The sequence below is a fragment of the Strongylocentrotus purpuratus genome, unplaced genomic scaffold (assembly GCF_000002235.5).
Source record: "Strongylocentrotus purpuratus isolate Spur 01 unplaced genomic scaffold, Spur_5.0 spur5_contig_853, whole genome shotgun sequence".
Classification (NCBI taxonomy): Eukaryota; Metazoa; Echinodermata; class Echinoidea; order Camarodonta; family Strongylocentrotidae; genus Strongylocentrotus; species Strongylocentrotus purpuratus.
The window spans coordinates 854,516-875,296 of NW_022145561.1; the positions used below are offsets into that span (position 1 = coordinate 854,516).

The window sequence follows — 20,781 nt, forward strand, 5'->3', positions numbered from 1 at the left end:
TACAACAACTATTGTATTGGATAAAACTAAAACTTCTCAACATATTTAATTAAGACATTAAGACATCGTTATCTCGTGATTATTTAAACTTATTAACGTTTATCACAATGAAAAAAAATAAACAACCATACTCTTTCAATGTATTTGCAAGTTAGCAATTGTTGTTTAGAGACAGACGTGTTCAGGATACATATTCGACAGCAAGCGGAATAACCTCTACACCTCTAACATCCCCTAACCTTGGTAATAATATCTTGTGTATAATATCTTGTGTACATGAACATAATCTAGTTTGGACTAATAATAAGAAAGGGATGAGATAAAGACCAAAATAAAAGATAAAATATTCATAAATGAATGATACACGCCATTAAAACTAAAACAACAACATATAAAAGATAAATGATAAAAGATAAAAGATAAAGATAAGGATGAAGATAAAGATGATAATGATTTTTTTTTTAAAGCCAAAGATACATGTATACACAGATACAACAAAAGATAAAGATAAAGATTGCTACATACTGTAAGCTGCATAATTGTATGCAATATAAAACTGCAAATTGACATCAAATACAGCACCGACATCGATTTTGGTAACCCTTGTGATACATGCTATTGTTTTCACTCAAATAATTTGATTTAGAATACATGGCAATTTACCTGATAGGGTGGTATAATAATCACGATTATAGTGAAATACAAATCTTCAAATGGACGCCTTGGCATTTTAGAGGACGTCAAAATGCATGGAGTAGATACAGTTTAGGGGACGTCACAATGCATGGAGTAGATACAGTTTAGAGGACGTCACAATGCATGGAGTAGATACAGTTTAGAGGACGTCACAATGCATGGAGTAGATACAGTTTAGAGGACGTCACAATGCATGGAGTAGATACAGTTTAGAGGACGTCACAATGCATAGAGTAGATACAGTTTAGAGGACGTCAAAATGCATGGAGGAGAAACAGTTTAGAGGACGTCACAATGCATGGAGTAGATACAGTTTAGAGGACGTCACAATGCATGGAGTAGATACAGTTTAGAGGACGTCAAAATACATGGAGGAGATACAGTTTAGAGGACGTCACAATGCATGGAGTAGATACAGTTTAGAGGACGTCACAATGCATGGAGTAGATACAGTTTAGAGGACGTCGAAATGCATGGAGTAGATACAGTTTAGAGGACGTCACAATGCATGGAGTATAAAGATACAGTTTAGAGGACGTCAACATGCATGGAGTAGATACAGTTTAGAGGACGTCACAATGCATGGAGTAGATACAGTTTAGAGGACGTCAAAATGCATGGAGTAGATACAGTTTAGAGGACGTCAAAATGCATGGAGTAGATATAGTTTAGAGGACGTCAAAATGCATGGAGTAGATACAGTTTAGAGGACGTCAAAAATGCATGGAGTAGATACAGTTTAGAGGACGTCACAATGCATGGAGTAGATACAGTTTAGAGGACGTCAAAATGCATGGAGTAGATACAGTTTAGAGGACGTCAACATGCATGGAGGAGATACAGTTTAGAGGACGTCAAAATACATGAGTAGATACAGTTTAGCCCGAGTATTAACTGTGACAATTTTGATGCGGGACTTGAAAACAGGATATTAGAATGTTTATTAGACACCCTAAGAACCTCTAACACTCGTAAAAAGGGGACAGGTTTTCAAGACCCCCATGAATCCCGGATCTGCCACACGAAAAGCATAGTCTGACGGGCTCTTTCTCAGGACAACCGTCAGCATCACGGGTGCTTACTGGTCACCAAGATCACAGGAGAGAAATATTTGCTGGCTTCGAACCCCGCCCCCCACCCCCCCCCCCCCACTCAGTGTTATTTAGGGTACGCATATGCTCGTTCCCTCTTTTTGAAAGCACCCCCTATCTGAGGACTGCCAACATTTCCGAACCCTTTCGCGGGCTTTTCGCGGGATTTTCCTGCCTTGGAGACCCCCCTAAATTCGGAATAACTTCTCAGGAGTCCAAAGAGAAGAGAGAAAAAAAAGGAAAAACATTCCTTTTTAAAGAAATCTCCGGGTGAAAAGTCAAATACACCCCCTTTTTTACAATTCTCGGGCCGGACTTTGTCGCACGAAAAGTACCCCTTTACCGGACATTTTGGCAACACGCATGCGGTCATTCCGACCCCTGAGTGGGGGCCGGGCCTCGAACTAGTCACGACAAATTAGCGATAACAATCATAAACAGATAGACATTCTTTGAGAATAGGTATAAGTCTTTCCGTATGATTTCTTTCCATATCGAAAGAAATATACACCGCTGAACCCATAAGAGAGAACTAAATTCCCCTGCCAATGAGAGACAGGAAACATTTCCTGAAAGTGGTTTCAAACCGGTACAACGAAAAGTAGACGAAAGAAGTAGACCTGATTGACAGGGTATGGTTTGCAGAGGACACGAGGTTTAATTCTATAGAAAAGAACGACAATCTTTCAACATAAGACAGCGCATCACAGGGAAAGCATAATAATAGAGGGAATATATCTATGGTAGATCATGCTTCGACAGTCGCACTAGTATTCAAAAGGGGCCTCATCAGTGGTCACTCTGGAATTAATCAGATCAAGCCACTGCGAAATCAAGCCGAAATGGTCTTTTTGAAAATGTACAAATGATCAGGAGTACAGAAGGCAAGTTCCCCTGTCAAGAACTCACGAAGATGGTAGTAAGGGTGCTGAGGAACTGCAATCTTGACATTTCTTATCAAGGACCGAATCGGATGGAGTTCACGTGAGTACTGCTCTATGGAAACGAACCCCTTGGTATGATCAACCCAAGCAATGAGAACAGACCCATCCAAGCACACAGCGGGGCTCGCGTAGCTCCCGTCCTTGGTCACCCGAAATTCAATGGTGCTTTTTGTTGCATCCAGAACACCAACAGTGAAATCATTGATCATTACCAGGACTCTTCCTGAACGCAGAGTAAAGATCTGATGAGGCTCAAAGTTGTATTGAATCTTGTTCACTGGATTCCCACCCATCGCCTTGTACATCAACAACTTCTTCACCTTAGTGAAGCTGCAGAGGATGGTGTTGTCTTTCGTATCAACCTCCAGACCACCAAACCCACCTTTATCACTACTGAAACTCTGGCCAAAAGATACATCGAGATTTACGAATGACTTCGAGTACATGGAGATCTTGTTGTGGATATCCCTGACAACGACATTCCCATCTGGGAAAAATACGACTTGTCTAATGGCAACATCCTTCATGACAGTCGACTGCATGCAGCCAGTCGAAGATACCAGAACAAGTCCACCAAAGCGGGAACCTACGGCTATTCTACCATCTGGCATAGATGCCATACAGTTGATCGCATCCTTGACAGGAAAGTCAGTTGACTTCTTTAGACTCCATTCAGCTTCTTCAATCTTGCCCAGATCAAGCTCGTTTTGGCCTGCTTGTTGGCAGCGTACACGCTGAAAGGTCACCTTATGGCCTTGCTTGGTAGTATCCCTAGGCTTGCTGTAATCAGGATCACCCTTAGCAAGGATCTCTTCCAGGTCCTGGCAGAGGGTTTCATGGGCAGCAAGAGCCTCACCTTCGAGAGGTACTTTCACTCCATTCCCAACCAAAGCACCCACATCTTCAATCTGACCCATCTCTAACTTATTCTCATCTTTCATGCCCTGAAGTTCTTTATTCATTTCATTCAAACGGCTCTTACAATCCTCGACGAGAATGTCCCTCCTCTCTTTCAGTTGCTGGATCGATTCCTCGCACGTCTGGCTGATTTCGTCGGTCAGCTGCTCCTGGACGATATGCAGCTTTGCTTGTTGTTTCTCAATGAAGCTGATGTAGTCGTCCACCTTGCCTTTCTTGACATCAACCTTGTTTTGTAACTCATGGATCTTCTCCTTCTGCTGATCTTCATGTTCCATTCCCTCCAGGATGTTGTGGCCAGCCTTAGTGTGCTCCATCATACCGCATCGGAAGCAGACATACTTCTTACATTCGACGCAGAAACATTCTTCAACCTCCGACCGATGCTTCTTGCACTTTCGTCGATGTTTGGTCGTGATCTTGCCCGAGATGATGTCATCCACCTTGACCACATCGTGACCGGAGAACTTGTCCCACTTGGCGTGGGTCTTGTAGCAGTCGACGCACATGAAGTCGTCGCACTCTTGGCAGTAGGTAGCAGCTAGGGGCTTGTCCTTGCAGATGGTGCAGATCTGACTCTGGTTCTTGATATCCTCGACCATAGCCTGTATAGGAATATTGATTTGAAGGTTGCTGACATCTCTACTTGGGACAGCCGTGGACTTGCGACAGACTGGGCAGGAGATCTTAGCGCTTTCTTGCTGAGACTTGAAAAGTCGAGAAAGGCATCCCTTACAGAAGGTGTGCGAGCAGGCCAGCAGCGTTGGTTCCTTGTAGATGTTCAGGCATATGGGGCACTGAAGATTCTGTGACAGCAGGTCGTTGATTCGAGTCGCCATTCTGGTATTTCACCTGTAGAAAGAAAAGGCATGATAAACATAAAATCAACAAAGGGCTTGGCAGTACGATCCCTAATATGGCTTATTAAACGTAACGTAACGTAACCCCTCTACATTCAGAAAGTCGGATTTCTTCCTCACCCTGCGTTCAGGATACCGAAATACGATAAGTAATTAGCAATAGCTCAGTTGCTGAGTTGGTAGAGCAGTGGTCCCCTTATTACGGCGACCTGGGTTCGAAACCAAGGCGATGCGCCGGTGCCCTTTGGTAAGGCATTAAACCTGATTACCAGGTCTCTCGGAGAGGACCTAAAGCCATCGGTCCTCTGGTTGCTTACTAACAAGCATGGTTGCTTTCTTAGCAGTCAGATAAAACAACCACCACTACACACAATTTTGAGTAATCAAAATGCTTTGTTCTATGGGCAGCAAATTTTCCCCATTTTTTGTTGTTCTGTTCTCCCGCTTATCCATTCAAATCTGTAAAATATCTATCCCTGATGTGTTTTTTAGTGCTAACCTCACCCATATTATCCTTACCTAAACTATCCCATTCTAAATCTTACTTTACTATCCTATACAGCCATTCATATGAAATAGAAGCTCTTATGTACGCCCTTTAGAGTTTAGGATGTGTCTAGTGATACTTTTTTTTTTTATGGTCAGTTTTTATTCTTTTCTCTCTTGAAACAAATTATAATCATAGTACAAATTACAATCATCATATGTAACTCTCACTGCAAATGTGATGACATTATAAATCAGTATAAATTTTTGTCTTACAAACGGCTTCAAAAGAAACTTACATAGTTAGTTCCTATACATCATATTTGAAACAAAAATTCATATTTTCAAAGAAAACATATGCAGTTGTATAATCCAATTTTTTTTTGTTTTAACAATGTAGCAACTTATACTTCTTTTTATACTGTTGTCCTGAGAGAAAAGTTTTCTCTTTTTGTTAACCCTACCCTACCCGACCTCTCCCTTATCCCCATCCCCCCCCCCCCCCCCCTCTTAACCGGTGGACGACTGGCTCTGGGTTCCAATTGTTTGTCTAATACTCAGGTTTTCCCATTTAGAAAAATGAATAGTGAGAGTTCCCCTCATTGCTGCCAATTTCCTTTCTTCTACTTTATCCCCTATTATACTATTCTTTATTTCATTAAAAGAGGGTGGTTTTTTAAGTTCTCTATTTCTATAAATCAGATATTTAACAAGAATTAAAACATGATTCATTAATTGATATTTTCCTTTATTTCTCTCCTCTTTCCCATACAGAATTTCCTCCAAACTACAGTTATGTATTTCAAAGTCTAAAAATCTCGTGCACATTTCCCACACTGATTGTGCAAATTCACAAGTATAGAATAAATGTTTATATGTTTCTTCATCTTTTTCGCGAAATGAGCATAAGTTAGTCGAGACAAGACCAAAACGGAAGAGGTGATGGTTTGTATATAATATATTATGTATAAGTTTGAACTGAAACTCTCTTAATCGACTGTTAAGTGTACACTGTCTTAGTCTTAAAAATATGTTTTCTATTTCCTTACAGGAAAAAAACCATACGTACACAGTTAATCGACCGACCCCAAACAATACTACTAACATTTGCATAACTATTCATAGTTTTGTTCGGCGCTAACTCTTTGGCAAATTTTACCCAACCACTGGTTCAAGACATCCGCTGCATATTTGCCCCAGTACTTGGAGAACCTTCTTTTCTTCAATGCTTATCTTTAATTTAGCCACGTTTTACCTATTGGATGGTATCATGGCTATATGGTTCGGGATGATAACCCACAAACTGTTGAGCAAGACTTGACTAGTATTGTTTACCCAGTAAAACATTGAGCAATGTGCATATTGCTGAACAATTACCACTGATATCGACCGACCAACATTGAATATTAGGCCTTTAAAAAAAAGATGTTGTATTGCCCTTTGTGACCGACCCCCAAATCTTGAAATCTACGGTCGGCTTTAAAAAAAACGTTTTAACCGTTTTTTAGAGAAAAATATATTAAAGGATTACAAACTGAGAAATATCAGCCCAAAGAGGGAGAAGAAAACAAAAGTTTTTAATTAAAAAGAAAAAAGATTTCCGACAGACCAACCCATGTTTTGGCAATACAACATCTTTTTTGTTAGGCCTTATCTTTATCCTATATATTTAGGTAGAGCTTAACCTTGCAAAAATGTCATCTTCATCACTTGGAATTTTTGACCAACTATTATTAACCAAACATACTTTACCCAACTTGGTAAAAAGAAAAAAGAAGTATTACACTGTAAAAAAAAAAAGTTGGGCAGATGTTACTTGGCAATTTTGTCCGTTAATAATTGGATAATTTTTTCCCAACCATTTACTATATGAAGTTACCTAATGAAAGGTAAACAAAATAGGTTAGGTAGGTGTTACTTGGCAAATCAATATTGGAAAAATGCTGTCCAACAGTTGGGTTATTTTCTACCAACTATGTAGTTATCGATGAAATAATTGGGTAATTTTATTAGGCAAATCAAAGTTGGGCCATGTTTGTCCAACAGTTGGGTTATTTTCTACCAATAATAAAATATTCTATCCAACTGATTTGCTCAAATACTGTCCAATATGCTATACATCTTGGTGAGAATTGGGTGAATTTCTGGTTGGGTAAATTTTTGTTGGTTAAAATTTGGGTATTTTCTTTTTATCCAACTCAATTCAAAAGACTTTATTTCCGTTAAACAACAAACAAATATATACATGTGATAAAGTACAGACAGTTTAAAATATACAAATCATGAGCATTATGTTAAATTAATTTAAACAAACTGAATAAATAATTACACAGATATAAAAACATGGATTTATTCAACCCCTCCCTCCCTCCCCCTTCTTTCTCTCTTATGGTAATTTACAAATTATATATTTTATTTTGAAATAGGTATTAATCTAAAACAAATTAAAGGGATAATAGATATATTTTAAGATTTTTCTTGAATGAGTTTAAGTAAACATATTGTGTGAGAGAGGATGGAAGAGAATTCCATACTGTGGGCCCTGTATATCTTACCGATTGTTGCATGATACTGTTTATCAATATTCCAAATGTGTAATAATTGCCCTCATGTTGGGTAAAAATTGGGCAACTTTTGGCCTAGCACTTTTTAGAGTCTAGGCAACCCTTACCCGTCCCCACTTTAGTAGCATTGGTTCATACATACCAAATTATTAAATAATTGCCCAGGTCTCTTTAGTAGAACTTGGATAAAATAGTTTTGAAATGGGTAATTTTTATATCAACCAGTGTTTAAATTTGAACGTTGGGCTTCATTGGCGTAATGTCAATTTGTAAAGTAATTTTGGCTTACACCCAGTGAATAAAGATCCCATGCTCGACCATGTAATTAAAACATTTTTTTTTAAATGGTTGCCCAACTTAATTTTCCCAACATTTTAAGAGTGTGTAGATTGCAGGTTAAGAAGCAAGTTCACAATTGATCTCATAAGTCTAGTATTTATTTTTGACTGATAACCTACTATGTCCCATTTGCAGCCAACATCAAATTCAGTTGAACTTTGCAGGAATTATGAATATGTCACGTATGTCCTATCTGTCAAATTCAAACGTTAGTAGTGTCCTAGTATTCAAATTATGCAAGGAAACCAGTTTACTTTCTAGACTTCACTGTTAGAAACTATTGAGTGACTGACTGACTTAAATCTTTTGTTTCTTTTGTAATATAAATGAGCTGTGAATTAAGGTACATGAGCATTTTTCTTCATCAATATCCCGCTTCTTGTAATGGCCAAAATTAACACGATTGAATCTTTGCGCAGCACGAAACGTACGACCATTTGGTACAAGGGTCTGAAAATCAGACTATTACTTATTTGATTGCAACCACTAAAGTCGATTCGACAACTAATACTCGTTATTTTCCCACTAAAAGACATTTTCAAGCTCTTTCGTTTGGAGGGAAGATCTATAAATCAGTGTTATCTTTCAAATGCCAATGGAATTTAACCTTTTCATTTTGTTGGCCCTGCAAATGGGACATAGTATCTTTAATACGTCATTTTCATATTCCATATTTCACAGACAAGACAATTGAAAAATCCTAGGTTGATTTTACGAAGTAGTTGCTATATACATTTACAATAATGTCCAATATTAAAAGATAGCATGCAGTAAATATACTGGTTCACCATTTTTATCTCACACAAGTCCAATATTTTACAAACTAAACACCCTCATAGTATTCGACATAAATTCGCTACAAAGATTACTGATCATGTTTAAGTATTTAAATAATATGCTCCCTCTTACATTTTAAAACTTTTACACTATGAATAAAGCCGTTCACTATTATCCTACCCGTAATTCCTCAAATTTTCATCTAGTAAACCCGAGATTACTTCTTGCCCATACATCCATGAGACACCATGGTCCTGAACTATGGAACTCTCTCCCAGAATCTATTAAATCATGTTGCTCCCTCTACCCATTTAAGGCCAAATTTAAAACGATGTTATTATCAGAATATTCAAGGTAAAATTTCTGTGTCAACTCTTTAACTCTTCAGTTTTTTATCATAATGTCACCACTTCTTTCATTCGAATCATTATCATCATCGTCATCATCAACATCATCGTCATCATCGTCATCATCATCAACATTATCATCATCATCTTCATCATCAACATCATCATTATCATCTGCATTGTCAATATCACCATAATCAAAATTTGTATTTTCAATTACCTATCCGTTTCTGCTGAATAAATGTGTTAATCTATTTCATGAGTTTTGTCTGGGGCTGTCGTATTATCAAGCAATCTGCTTACAATAACAGTCCTTCTTCCGCAATTTTTGTTTAATGTTTGATAATGTGTGAGGAAATTTAGTATTTATGACAGTTTTTCATTTCGCTTTTGAAAATAACAATTTATATAGCCTATAATGTATTTGCTTATTTATGATTCATTGTCAGAAAAATACTTATTGTACTTTATATTATTATGGTTATCGAAAAACTTTGTACTTACATGAATGCAGAAGAAAATAAAATGAAATCAAATCAAATAAAATTACAGTAAAAGAAATTCATTTATGCCCTTTGTATAAAAAACACCACAACAACAACACTAGATATACATAGACGTAATATAATATATATTGCATGAAGATGACCCAGAGTTAATGAGGCACAAATTGAAGTACATTTGAGCCTGGCTTGAGGTATTAATGTTCCATTTGAGATTATCGTTAATGTGGTGGTGGTGATGATTGAATACAGCCCAACGTAATTTAAAGCTCATCCATTAAAGCTCATCCCCATGTTAAGATAAGATTACAAAAATCTATCCGATCGTCTCACGCTACGAAATCATGAATACCATCATAACTGATAAGCATTCCATCATAATAAACAAAATTCAACTCGTTTATTATTGGTTTTTCGAATCAATTTGTTTTTAATTTTTTTATAAAGTGTAACATGTACAGTGCCTGTAAGATAATACAGTATTAGTATTAGATTCACTTGTAATAATGCATATCGGATTGTTCTGAGATAACCGACTTACCAAAAATGGCCGTATTCTGCAGAAAGCATATGGATGTTTCAAAATGCAGGAAGCAAATGTTCCAATTATCAAAGCGTAGCTTTTTCCGAAATAAACAGTGGCAACCTACCGTCTGCAAAACATACGCATTTATGATAACATATACGATATCATGTATCTACAAGGCACAGGGTGGAGAAAATAAACAGATAAGCTGCTAAAAATAGAATACTGTGTCATGTGATTTTCATTATTATCATGACAACTGGGTTTTTCCACCGATAGCGGGTTTTCCCAATGACTGGCGTGTCGATTGTCGTAGGGGTCGGTACGCGACATTATCCGGCGAAAAGCGTATCCGGACACCTACCCCCTGGACAACAACCCCCGGATAAGCATCCCTAGGATAACCACCCTCTAGGACAGCTAACCCCTAGGGCAACCACCCTATAGGACGACTATCCCCTAGAATAGTTTTCGGGGGAATAGTTGTCCTAGAGGCTGGTTGTCATAGGGTGTAGTTATCTGGGGGGAGGGGGTAATTGTCCGCGGGGTAGTTGTCTGGGCCGGGGATGGTTGTCTTGGGGGGAAGGGTACTTGTCCTAGGGGATAGTTATCCGGGGGTATTTGTCCTAGGGGTTAGTCATCCTAGAAAGTAGTTGTCCTAGGGGTAGATGTCCTATCGGGTGGTTACCCTAGGGGTGGTTATCCGGATGGCGGTTGTCCAGGGGGTATGAGTCCAAGAACCGGCGAAAAGTGCCCCGTGGTCAAAATCCCTATTACCAATTTTTTTTTTTATATATACCTTAATTTGACCCAATAATACATCTAATCCTAACCCTACTATCCTGAGCTAAAACCTATTTTGATAAATGCACCTATCTTAATCTGATAGGTGCCCCATTTGCACAAGTTGTAATAAATGCCCCTTTCTCCTCCTTAATAAGTGCGTCATTTCAAGTGTGAGAAGTACCCATATTTTACCCCGACAAATGCCTCTTTTACTTTAATACATGCTCCTTTTACTTTCTAAGTAGTGCCTTTTCCCTTCTGAATAAGTTGCCCTCTAACTTTTTTAATAAGTGTCCCTTCCCCAATTTTTATTCAAATGCTCCCTTTTATACTCTAAGAAATGCCCCTATCAAACATTATGGTCGCCCATTTCCTATAATGAGTGTATTTATCTTTCTAAGAAGTGTCCCTTCATCTCTGATGAGTACCCCCGTTTAGGTATGAGAAATGGGTGGGGGGGGGGCGGCGGTTTTTCACCCCTTCAATACCACGTAAGCCTATTCATGATATGTGTTAAACATAGACTTACGAGGCAGTGGGGATGGGGGTGGGAGTAGCTCGAAAGTGAAATTACTGCATGATATTTTGAGAACCGTCATCGATTTGGGCAGAGAGGTGATCTATTTATGAAAACAATAACCGATATAATAATAATAGTAATAATAGTGGGTTCTTATAGAGCTCATGTCTGCCAGTTTTAAGAGTACTGCATGCATAGCCCTCCGCACTATTATTACCCCATACTCTAACATGGCTAACAATATTGGCGCTCTAGCATATATATGTATTTTGATGAAAAAACACCACCATTTCCACTATTTTCTCTTTTCCCCTTTGTTCCCTCTCTAACTGTCGAAGCAAGAAACGTTATATTTGGATTGAGTAACGTACGTTAGCCCCCCCCCCCCCCCCCCCCCTCCGTGCTCAAGATTGTGTGCTGACTATATGTGACGACGCAATGTAGATTTAAAATGCTTACATTTAAACTTTCAGAGGCGGCAGACCCGGGAAGGAGGCACAGTGCTCCCCCACTTTATAGAGTACCCCAAAGGTGCCCCTGTCTACATAGTTTAAGTGCCCCTTTTATTACAGATAAGTGACCTTTTATTTTGTAATCAGTGCCCCTTTTCATCTCTGATGAATGCCCCTTCCCCATTTCATTAATGCCCCTTCTCACATCTCTGATAAAGGACTCGATCAAAATCTAATAGGTGCCCCTTTTCTTCGACAGGTGCCCATTTTCCTTTGTAAAAAATGCCCCTATTCATCTTAAGTGAGTGTCCCTTTTCAGGTACAAGAAGTGCCTCTTACCACATCTGAAACGTGGCCCTTCGCCTCTTGTATAATTACCTCTTTGCCCTCTTTTCATTCTTGTAAGTGCCTCTTTTCATCTCCGGTGAGTGCCCTTATTCAAATTTGAGAGGTGCCCTCTTTAACTTTGAAATAAGGCCCCCTTATTCTTTCTAATAAGTGCCATTTTTCTTCTGAAAATTGCCACTTTCCTTTGTACCGGTAATAAGTGCCCCTTTTCCGTTTTCATAAGTGCCTTAATTTTCCCTTAAAATAAATGCCCCCTTTCACCATAAAATGTACTCCTAATTCAAAGCGACCAAAGTTTTTTTTTTATTTTTTAAATTTCACCCAAAAATCTCGGATTTAAATTTGATATAATTTTGTTTCTTATCAAAGGTCTTTTCATTCTTTCATGATTAGATTGTTCTTAAAACCCTATCAGGGTTGTTTTCCCTCTTTATAAGATGCAATTTGTTGCACTGCGACCTCACAAATCTTAAAATTTTTGCTCGCTTGCTTGCAAATGAATATTCAAACCACCAAACCCAACTGCAAATCATGATGCTTAAGCATTATCTTGGACCATGTAGAGAGCGAAACATATATTGGAATCATCCCTGATAAGGTAATCACAATGCAGGGGTATATACCAATTTCTAAAAATGGTATATTTCCACTTTCTCCCCCAAAAGTGCCCCTTTCTTGTTGGTCCCCCTCCCCCCCCCCCCCCCCCTGGAAAAGCGCTCCGCCGCCCCTGCAAAGGATCAACAAAAATGTAGAACAACAGACTTCAATTTCAACAACTTCAAACTTCACCTATTCTATATCGTTTTAGCTCTGATGATTCATATCAGTAATTCTAACTGTAATATTATAATCCTAGCTAGCGGTCAGAATGAACCATTCGTGTCGAGGTTCCACGAGACTCATTCAGAACTTTGGTCAATCCAAATTTAGTTTAAATTTTCTTTCATACTTTTCGGTTCATGTTAATTATAACATTTATAGTTCCCAGAAAAATTATGATTAAAAATAAGTACCCTCATCTTAAATACACGTACTTTATACGAACATCTTCCCTAATTTCCACTGCTAGGCCAACACAAATCACCACATCACCAACTCTGACAGAAATCGAAGCAAAATGTAATTTTCATTAAAATTGTCTTGAAGACTTTTATGTGATCATACCATTTTATGAATGATTGAACATATTTGAATCAGAGAAACAACAAATAAAAGTATTCACAGCAAATGTTCATCTTTGGAAAATACTAGCTGAGATACTAGCTGAAATAATGTTAATCAGTCCCAGCACTGGTACAATAAAGCAGGTACTTGAAGTCTAAGCTTGTTTCATAGAATACAAGTATATTTTTCATCGTTATAATGATGGCCTGGAGGTACTGCATATTTGAATTGTAAATTAATGTATAATTGACCAATGAAAATCAAGTGATATGATTATTTTGTTCTAAAGAAATTAAGATAGAAATATCACAGATAGCATGCCTGTTATTCAGAAAAGGAGCTTTTCAAAAATGATCTAACTTCGGAAAACACATGCTGATAAATCGACCCAAAGGATGACGGGTGAACACCATGTTATGTAATGCCTTTGAAAATTACACAACTTATGAAAATACCTATCCTTTATGGTTATTTGTATTGTGCGATATGGCCCAATGAAAATAGACAATCATTTTACTCTTGCTACATGTATGCATTTGTCATTTTTCTTAAGAACTTCTAAGAATATTTTTCTTAGTATATAAATATAGTATTGGCCTTCTAAGAACTTCTGAGAATATCATTCTTAATATAGTCTAGGCCAAATAAAGCAATGGACTTCTTTTATTACCATGCAAACATTTTCAACAGTACATTTGTTCACACATGTACATGTATACACGATTAAAGTATACCTCCTGCAATGACACATTGAGAAATGTTGAGGGGTTAAACTGATATCTGCTGAAGCCAGAAAGGCATCAATACTGTATAACACGATAAAATGCCTTCCTCACTGGCTCCGAAATTGATAAATCATTCAGGAACATTTAACATTTCTTGTGAACATGGCGAAATAATATTACATCTTTTAAAAATACATGTACTTTCAAGTCAAACAGGTAATCAACAGATACGATGACATGAGTAATTGTTTATTTCAATATAAACACAAATTCCTTGTTTACGACCCTGGATTCTTTCAGCAGAGGGAGGGAGAGAGAGAAATATTTCTTCCACAATGCATCATTGAAGAAAATCAGCCTGATATGAAATTTATCTACGTTTTCAACAATGTATGAGGGGGAGTTGGGTGTCGGGACATCTGATAATTCAACATACAAATTTCTCTTTTTCCTTCAAGTAACCAAAAATAATCATCCAATAGCAATCAATATCTTGCATATTTGTCCTTCATAATATTGTCCAACATACTGTAAGTCTTAGAAGATGTATGATATATTGCTTGTAAACTTCTTGAAATTGCTGTTTTAAAGCAACTCTCCGGATACACAACCTATCCACCAGACACATAACTATCTGTCTCTTTATGTTGTATCATGAAATGGTGATGACTTATCATAGTTCTCTGATTCTTTGATTGTATGGGTGCATGCTCCACTATAATAATTTACGAGACATGCTATCATTTCCACCCTGGTTACAGTGTACATAATAATTGGTATGTTTACTTAATACTTGGCCATTTTTATGCGACTGCACATAACAATCTGCTGTCGTTGTAATATTGTTATCATTCTATTTACCCAGATATGTCTGGTGAAGAGGACTTTGTCTTGTAAGTGTTGTTGTGCAATGAAAATCGATATAGTCGATTGGATGATGTACATTGTAGATCTACTAATTTTGTTTTGTCTGAAAGTATTATAATGTGATTCTTTTCCACTCGAAATACGTCCATAGCTATTTGTCACTTTTATGATACCATCCTGATCCAGATCTAAGATATTCTTCTTCTTCTTCTTCTGTTAATCTTCAAAGGGCTATGCAGCCTATCACGAAGATCTGTGAGTAGATGACCAGTACACAGGCACACTAAACACCAGGGTGTTTCACAAAGATTCTAAGTTGGGCTTAAACATTTTGGAGAGCCATATACATGTATGTAGCCTTAAAATGAAATATATTCAAAAGTAGAAATTGAAGTATTAAGACTTTTCATAAATTCCAAACTCTCCTTGATAATAGAAAATATGAATGATTTGAATCAACAGTTTATGCCTTTTAAAACAACTTTTATGAAATATTTTTAAAGATGTTTACGGTTTTCCATAATTATTAAGTCCAACTTAGAGATAAGTTCAACTTAGGATCTTTGTGAAACATCCCCAGGTTTATACCCATGCTCTTTGCCAGAAGTGTAGCATATTACCGTGCATAGGGTATGACTCTGCTAAATGCTATACACAGGGCCTCCAATAAATAATGTTCTCTCTGAGTAACAGAGTGTTTTCCCTGAACCCAAGCCTGCATTAAGAACAGAGGGGAGGGGGGCTTTTACACACAATGTGGCGACAGTCATTTTTAACTTGTGAAGAGGGGGTTAAATGAAAAGAAAGCTAGAATGAAATAATCTGATATTGGTACATGCCCAGTACCCTTGGTCAGGGAATATATTTTGCATTTACATTGTAATGATCATAGAAGGCACCTGGAATAAAAGTTTTGTGTAGAGAAATATTGATTTTATACATAGATCCGGAAAGTGCTAATAATTGCAATTTTAATTGAACCTTTACAATAATATGTTTATTTAATATATTTCTGATGAACATACAGTACATGTACATCAACTCAATATTTCTCTGAGACTCTCATTTTACAAAGATAATACATGTATTGTATCAAAGACAGGCTTTTGGTTTGGTTTGGTTTTTAGAAACTGGAAGAGCTACAATTTTAAACATACATGTATGCTGGTTAAAGGATATCTACAGTCATAGAATAAAACTCACACTGAGTGCTTAATAATACTCCTCTCCAAGCGCTATAGTTCTCCTTAGAACTATAAGCTAAGAAAGATAACCAACAGTCTTTTTCAAGACTACACCAACAGTCCTTTTCAGGACTACACTACACACCCTAAAGAAATATTACCGAGAGTCCTTTTCTCACTCTCTCTCACATACTGTTTATCTACATCACCATACAAGCCGATACTTACAAGCAGCATCTAATAATGATAATATAGTAATGATCTGAATTAATGATAGCACTTATATATCAAGGCTTGCCCCAACACATTATCTGGACTACAAATATATACCTGCTAAACAGTTCTCATAGAATAATTGATAAAGCTACACATGTAAGTGATGAGCAAAGAAAGGAATTGGAAGGAAATTCAGCTAGTAGTCCTGACCAAGTACCAGTCATCACACATTAGAACGTCTAGTCCCATATGTGCACTTACATGCAAGTAGTTGTGCTTTTCAGTTAATATAATTGCAGCCATGTTTTTTGGCAGAGTTTACTTACAGTTTGCTGGTTTAATAACAAGTAAAGAAACCTAAACATGCATGCTACAGTGAACAGAAATACTCTAGGCAAGATTCTCAATGTTGTGTCCAGTTTGTTATCTGAACTCAGATAATTTTTATTTGTACATTTGAACAGTTGTCTTTTAAATCAGACCAGTATTTTAACTTTCATGGTTTCATTAAATGTAGATATGTTTTGTGAATAGATATTCTTTTCTATTTATATATCCTCGATAGTTTTAAACACATGCATTTCAGCTTTTTAGCTGCAGCATGTGCATCATTGTATTCTATATATTTTTTCCTAAAATAAACCTTGAATTGGTTGATTAGCTATAAAGAAAACAGCAAGATACATTTATCTCTGTAAATGAAAATCCACAAAACATTGGAATAATCTTGATTGAAAAACAGTATTAAATGGTTCTCAACATGTTACACATACTGGACAACAAAATGCACTACTTAATTAAATAAGTTTTTATTAAGTATTTAAAAATTAAATTTTGCCTTAAAAATAGGGTGTGTTGTGTAATCTGCCATTGTGGAAAATAGAAATGCAGTTAAAGTCTTTTTTTATTTTCAACCATAAGGTTACCAGTATAGCTTCAAATCGTAGCCCAATGCTTGTGTTTTTGACAATGCATTTCACCTACATTTGCCTCTTTCAACCCAGGTGTAGTAAATGGGGTCCTTGGTTGATGCTATGATTGCCATTTCTAGAAGGCCACTTTGCTATATGGCCAGGGTAAATACCAATGTCTTTCACCCCATTGCAAATGGTAAAATTAAGTACAAGTACTAAAATTCTAGGCAAATATATATTACAAAGTAAAATTACAATTATTATTTGCTGGTCCAATGTCAAAACCTACTTGCCATAAACCATCACATCACTAGAGACAAATATGTTTTTCAAACTTCTGCTCCTAAACTGATTTGGCTCCAGAATGAAGCTGATTATGCTAAAAATTTCAATGATTTTGGATCCCAAATCAGTTTTGTTGACAACTTTTTATCTTAATTTGTGTCACACATTATAATCAGCAGTCGAATCATGCTGTGCCTGCCATTTCCATGTATGGGCAACTCAACAGCAATATTTGTTTCAAACATTTGCTCACTTGCCTACATAATTGGGCAAGCTAGTGCTCACATACATGTGGCAGTTTTACCTCTCTTTTAATATACTCAGTCTTTCTGCTCTGGTTGCTTATAGTGCTGTGGGTGGCGACGCATGTTGTGGTCAGCGATGGTTTCGCCAGTGCCGGCCCTCTGGTGGCCTCGATAGATCATGACCCCACAGCCGAACATGGTCAGGAACGCAATGAACATGTTGACATACACACGAAACTTGTTCCTCGTCGCATTCAACAGGTGCACCCTAACATATGAAAGAGAAGAAAAGGTTTGAATGAAATATGCTTATTAGCATATAAGTGTATGTGTGAGTAGAAGGGTCCTCAATACACTTGTGTTTAATTCTCATAAACACATTACAGCTATTTATTTTACAGTGTTCTATATGTTTTATCCAAGGTGAGCCTTAAAAATAGATTTTACTATAATAATCAAGGTGAAACCCAAATCATACATGTACAGTGAGTGTCCATGTACAGTATGTACAGTGTACATATATCTTAAATTAAAATACCAGTAACATCATCCAAATTAATTGAACCAGTAGTACACTATAAAATACTCTTACAGGTATGTTCTATTCAGCTTATAAAAATGTAGAATTGACAAACAGGTCCAAACGATCATTGAAAGAAAAAACTTTAGAAGCCATGAAATTCCTGGAGACAGAATGGTGATATCTTTGATTCTTGTTCTGCATTATAAACAGCATTACAAAAATAGAATGAAGCTATTATAACATTATCACCACCTCCCCCCCCCCCCCCCCTTCCCTTGTAAAGAAAAAAAACTACCGGTACCTCTAATAACAGCATTATGGCAATTGCCCTAGGACACCTACCCCCCCCCCCCCTCCCCCTTCTGAAAGAACTACTACCAAAGAGAAGTGTATACGTCACCAACTAGGGTATGGATGACATGGATTGCAGTTCAAGTCCCGACATAGCACTAGTGTCCTTTGGCAAGACATTAATCTACAGTATCTCACCCTTGTACAACAACAACAACAAAAAAACAAAAAAAAAAGATTGGCCCAGTCTTGATAAAATTACAAGCACTGTACACAGAAAGATGTATATGGGACTACGCAACACGTGCACAATATCTATCCAGTCCGGATAGATATAATAATTTACCAAATATGTATCATCACGTATTAGTCAAAACATATTCTTTTACGCACGATTGGTAATAAGAGCTTCCATTTCATTTTTTGAGAGGGGGGCGTTTCCAAAACTGGTCTTTATCTTTAACCAAAGAGATAAATTCGATTTGTCCATGAAGAAAGGGTGTGTGTGTGTGTGTGAAGGGGGGGGGGTGATTTAATTGCCTGAGAAACATTTTTTTGTTAAATGCCTCCAGCAATATTTATCAAATATAGCTTCCTGGACACAAGAATGACTACATCATGTAATGTCATTGTTTATTGTTAATCATGATACGTACGAGACCAGATCAGGCACTTCTTCTGAACTCTTGAATTTTCCAAAGGACACTAGGAGACGCTTATCAAAACCAGAAGGAGCTCTTGCACTGAAGTGTTCATGCTGTTGATTGCTGGCAACTGTGTTCAGATCATGAAAAGACAAGAAAGAAAAGAAAAGGTCAACAAACGATTATGAAACAAAATGATTTACCGGTAGTCCAATTAGAACACTGTAGAAGGGTCTATAAACAGTTAACTAATTTAATTTGAAAATTTGTATGCTAGAATTATGGAATATTCAATATTATTTGCGATATCAACATATTATTATACAAATCATACTGTACTGTAAGTACATGGACATGTTGTGGTTTCACAAAAACAGGTTGAGTACAAGAGAATTTTGTGAATAAATTTATTTATTCGCACATTTTCAAAGGTAAAAAATATCTTTCTCCTAAAGAGTCCTATGAATATCTACTTTGTGAAATAGATTTACATAACAAATATTGAGATTTCTTGGTCTGATAATCATGAACGAAAACAAACAAACAAAACAGAACAGAACAAAATAAAACAATTAAAAAAATGAAAATAAAAATCACCTTGCTGTACTTTCTCAGGGGTTTTGCTTGTTTTTCCATCCACTTCAACGACTCTGTTCGTTTTATCACATAACCACCTTCCGCCAATCTGCTGAGAAGAAAGCTCACTCCTGAGAAGAAGTTGTCTGCCAGTAGATGCACGTCCCATCTGTGTTACGACACTAGGCCTAGATCCGCTTGAATTGACGAGGCTTTTACTGGGTGATGTTGCCATTTTCCTGAGGCCGAGGCTGAACGTTTTTATGTTTTGGTTGGACATGTTGATCCCTCTATGAAACAGTGTCATGACTGCTCTGCTGCCTATTTGACCGACTTGCATCCTGATCCGATTGCTACTCAACTCTTCTTTGATCTCAACGAAATTTCTTGTGAAAACAGGCTGGTTGATAATCTTGGGCAAATTGGAATACTTCTCAACTCAATTTGTGAAAGTAATAATTGACTTCCGTGAAGACTGCTAGCCTATAGAGTAACTGATAAGTAGTAATGTCTTTCAAAAGCTGGGAGAAGGCCTAGAGTTTGACTGAAATATGAGCTTGCGCTCGTCGTCTGCTGACGAATTGGAAATTCAATTTCAAAGATGAAGTTGGATACAATTTGGATCGTTTATACTTTGAAATTTCACCTTCAAAACTAACCTGATCGTGTGTGTACACCACTAAAGCCCAAATCTGTGACTGATTTAAAACATTAAATCATTAAATGATTTGTCAAAAATGTAGTGGGCATAAAACGATTCGATGCTCATTTTTGCACGTAGTCCCAAGGTCGTAATCGTATAATCCAAGGGTATGGAATACAGGTTTGCTAATTTCGTGATAAGTATAAATAAAGGTTCATATATTAATTAATTATTCTAAAATATGTAATAAAAAATAAAAACCATACAGTTATATAAATATTAATATTACTGATGAAAATAAAATATTTTGATAGTGAATATCTTTATTTTATTGCTTAATAAAATAA

General features: G+C 37.0%; 2 protein-coding genes across 2 annotated transcripts; both read right to left on the reverse strand.

Moving 5' to 3' along the window:
* Positions 1 to 2,120: 2,120 nt before the first annotated feature.
* On the reverse strand, positions 2,121 to 10,314 carry LOC100893003 (E3 ubiquitin-protein ligase TRIM8-like). The gene is made up of 2 exons (XM_030995689.1): positions 10,067 to 10,314; positions 2,121 to 4,501 (listed from the first exon to the last, which is right to left on the reverse strand). The coding sequence occupies exon 2, from the start codon at positions 4,486 to 4,488 to the stop codon at positions 2,620 to 2,622; it is 1,869 nt and encodes a 622-aa protein (XP_030851549.1). The 5' UTR covers positions 4,489 to 4,501; positions 10,067 to 10,314; the 3' UTR covers positions 2,121 to 2,619.
* A 6,969-nt stretch (positions 10,315 to 17,283) lies between these two features.
* On the reverse strand, positions 17,284 to 20,620 carry LOC100889370. The gene is made up of 3 exons (XM_003729821.3): positions 19,813 to 20,620; positions 19,228 to 19,345; positions 17,284 to 18,025 (listed from the first exon to the last, which is right to left on the reverse strand). The coding sequence occupies exons 1-3, from the start codon at positions 20,129 to 20,131 to the stop codon at positions 17,833 to 17,835; spliced, it is 630 nt and encodes a 209-aa protein (XP_003729869.2). The 5' UTR covers positions 20,132 to 20,620; the 3' UTR covers positions 17,284 to 17,832.
* Positions 20,621 to 20,781: the final 161 nt, after the last annotated feature.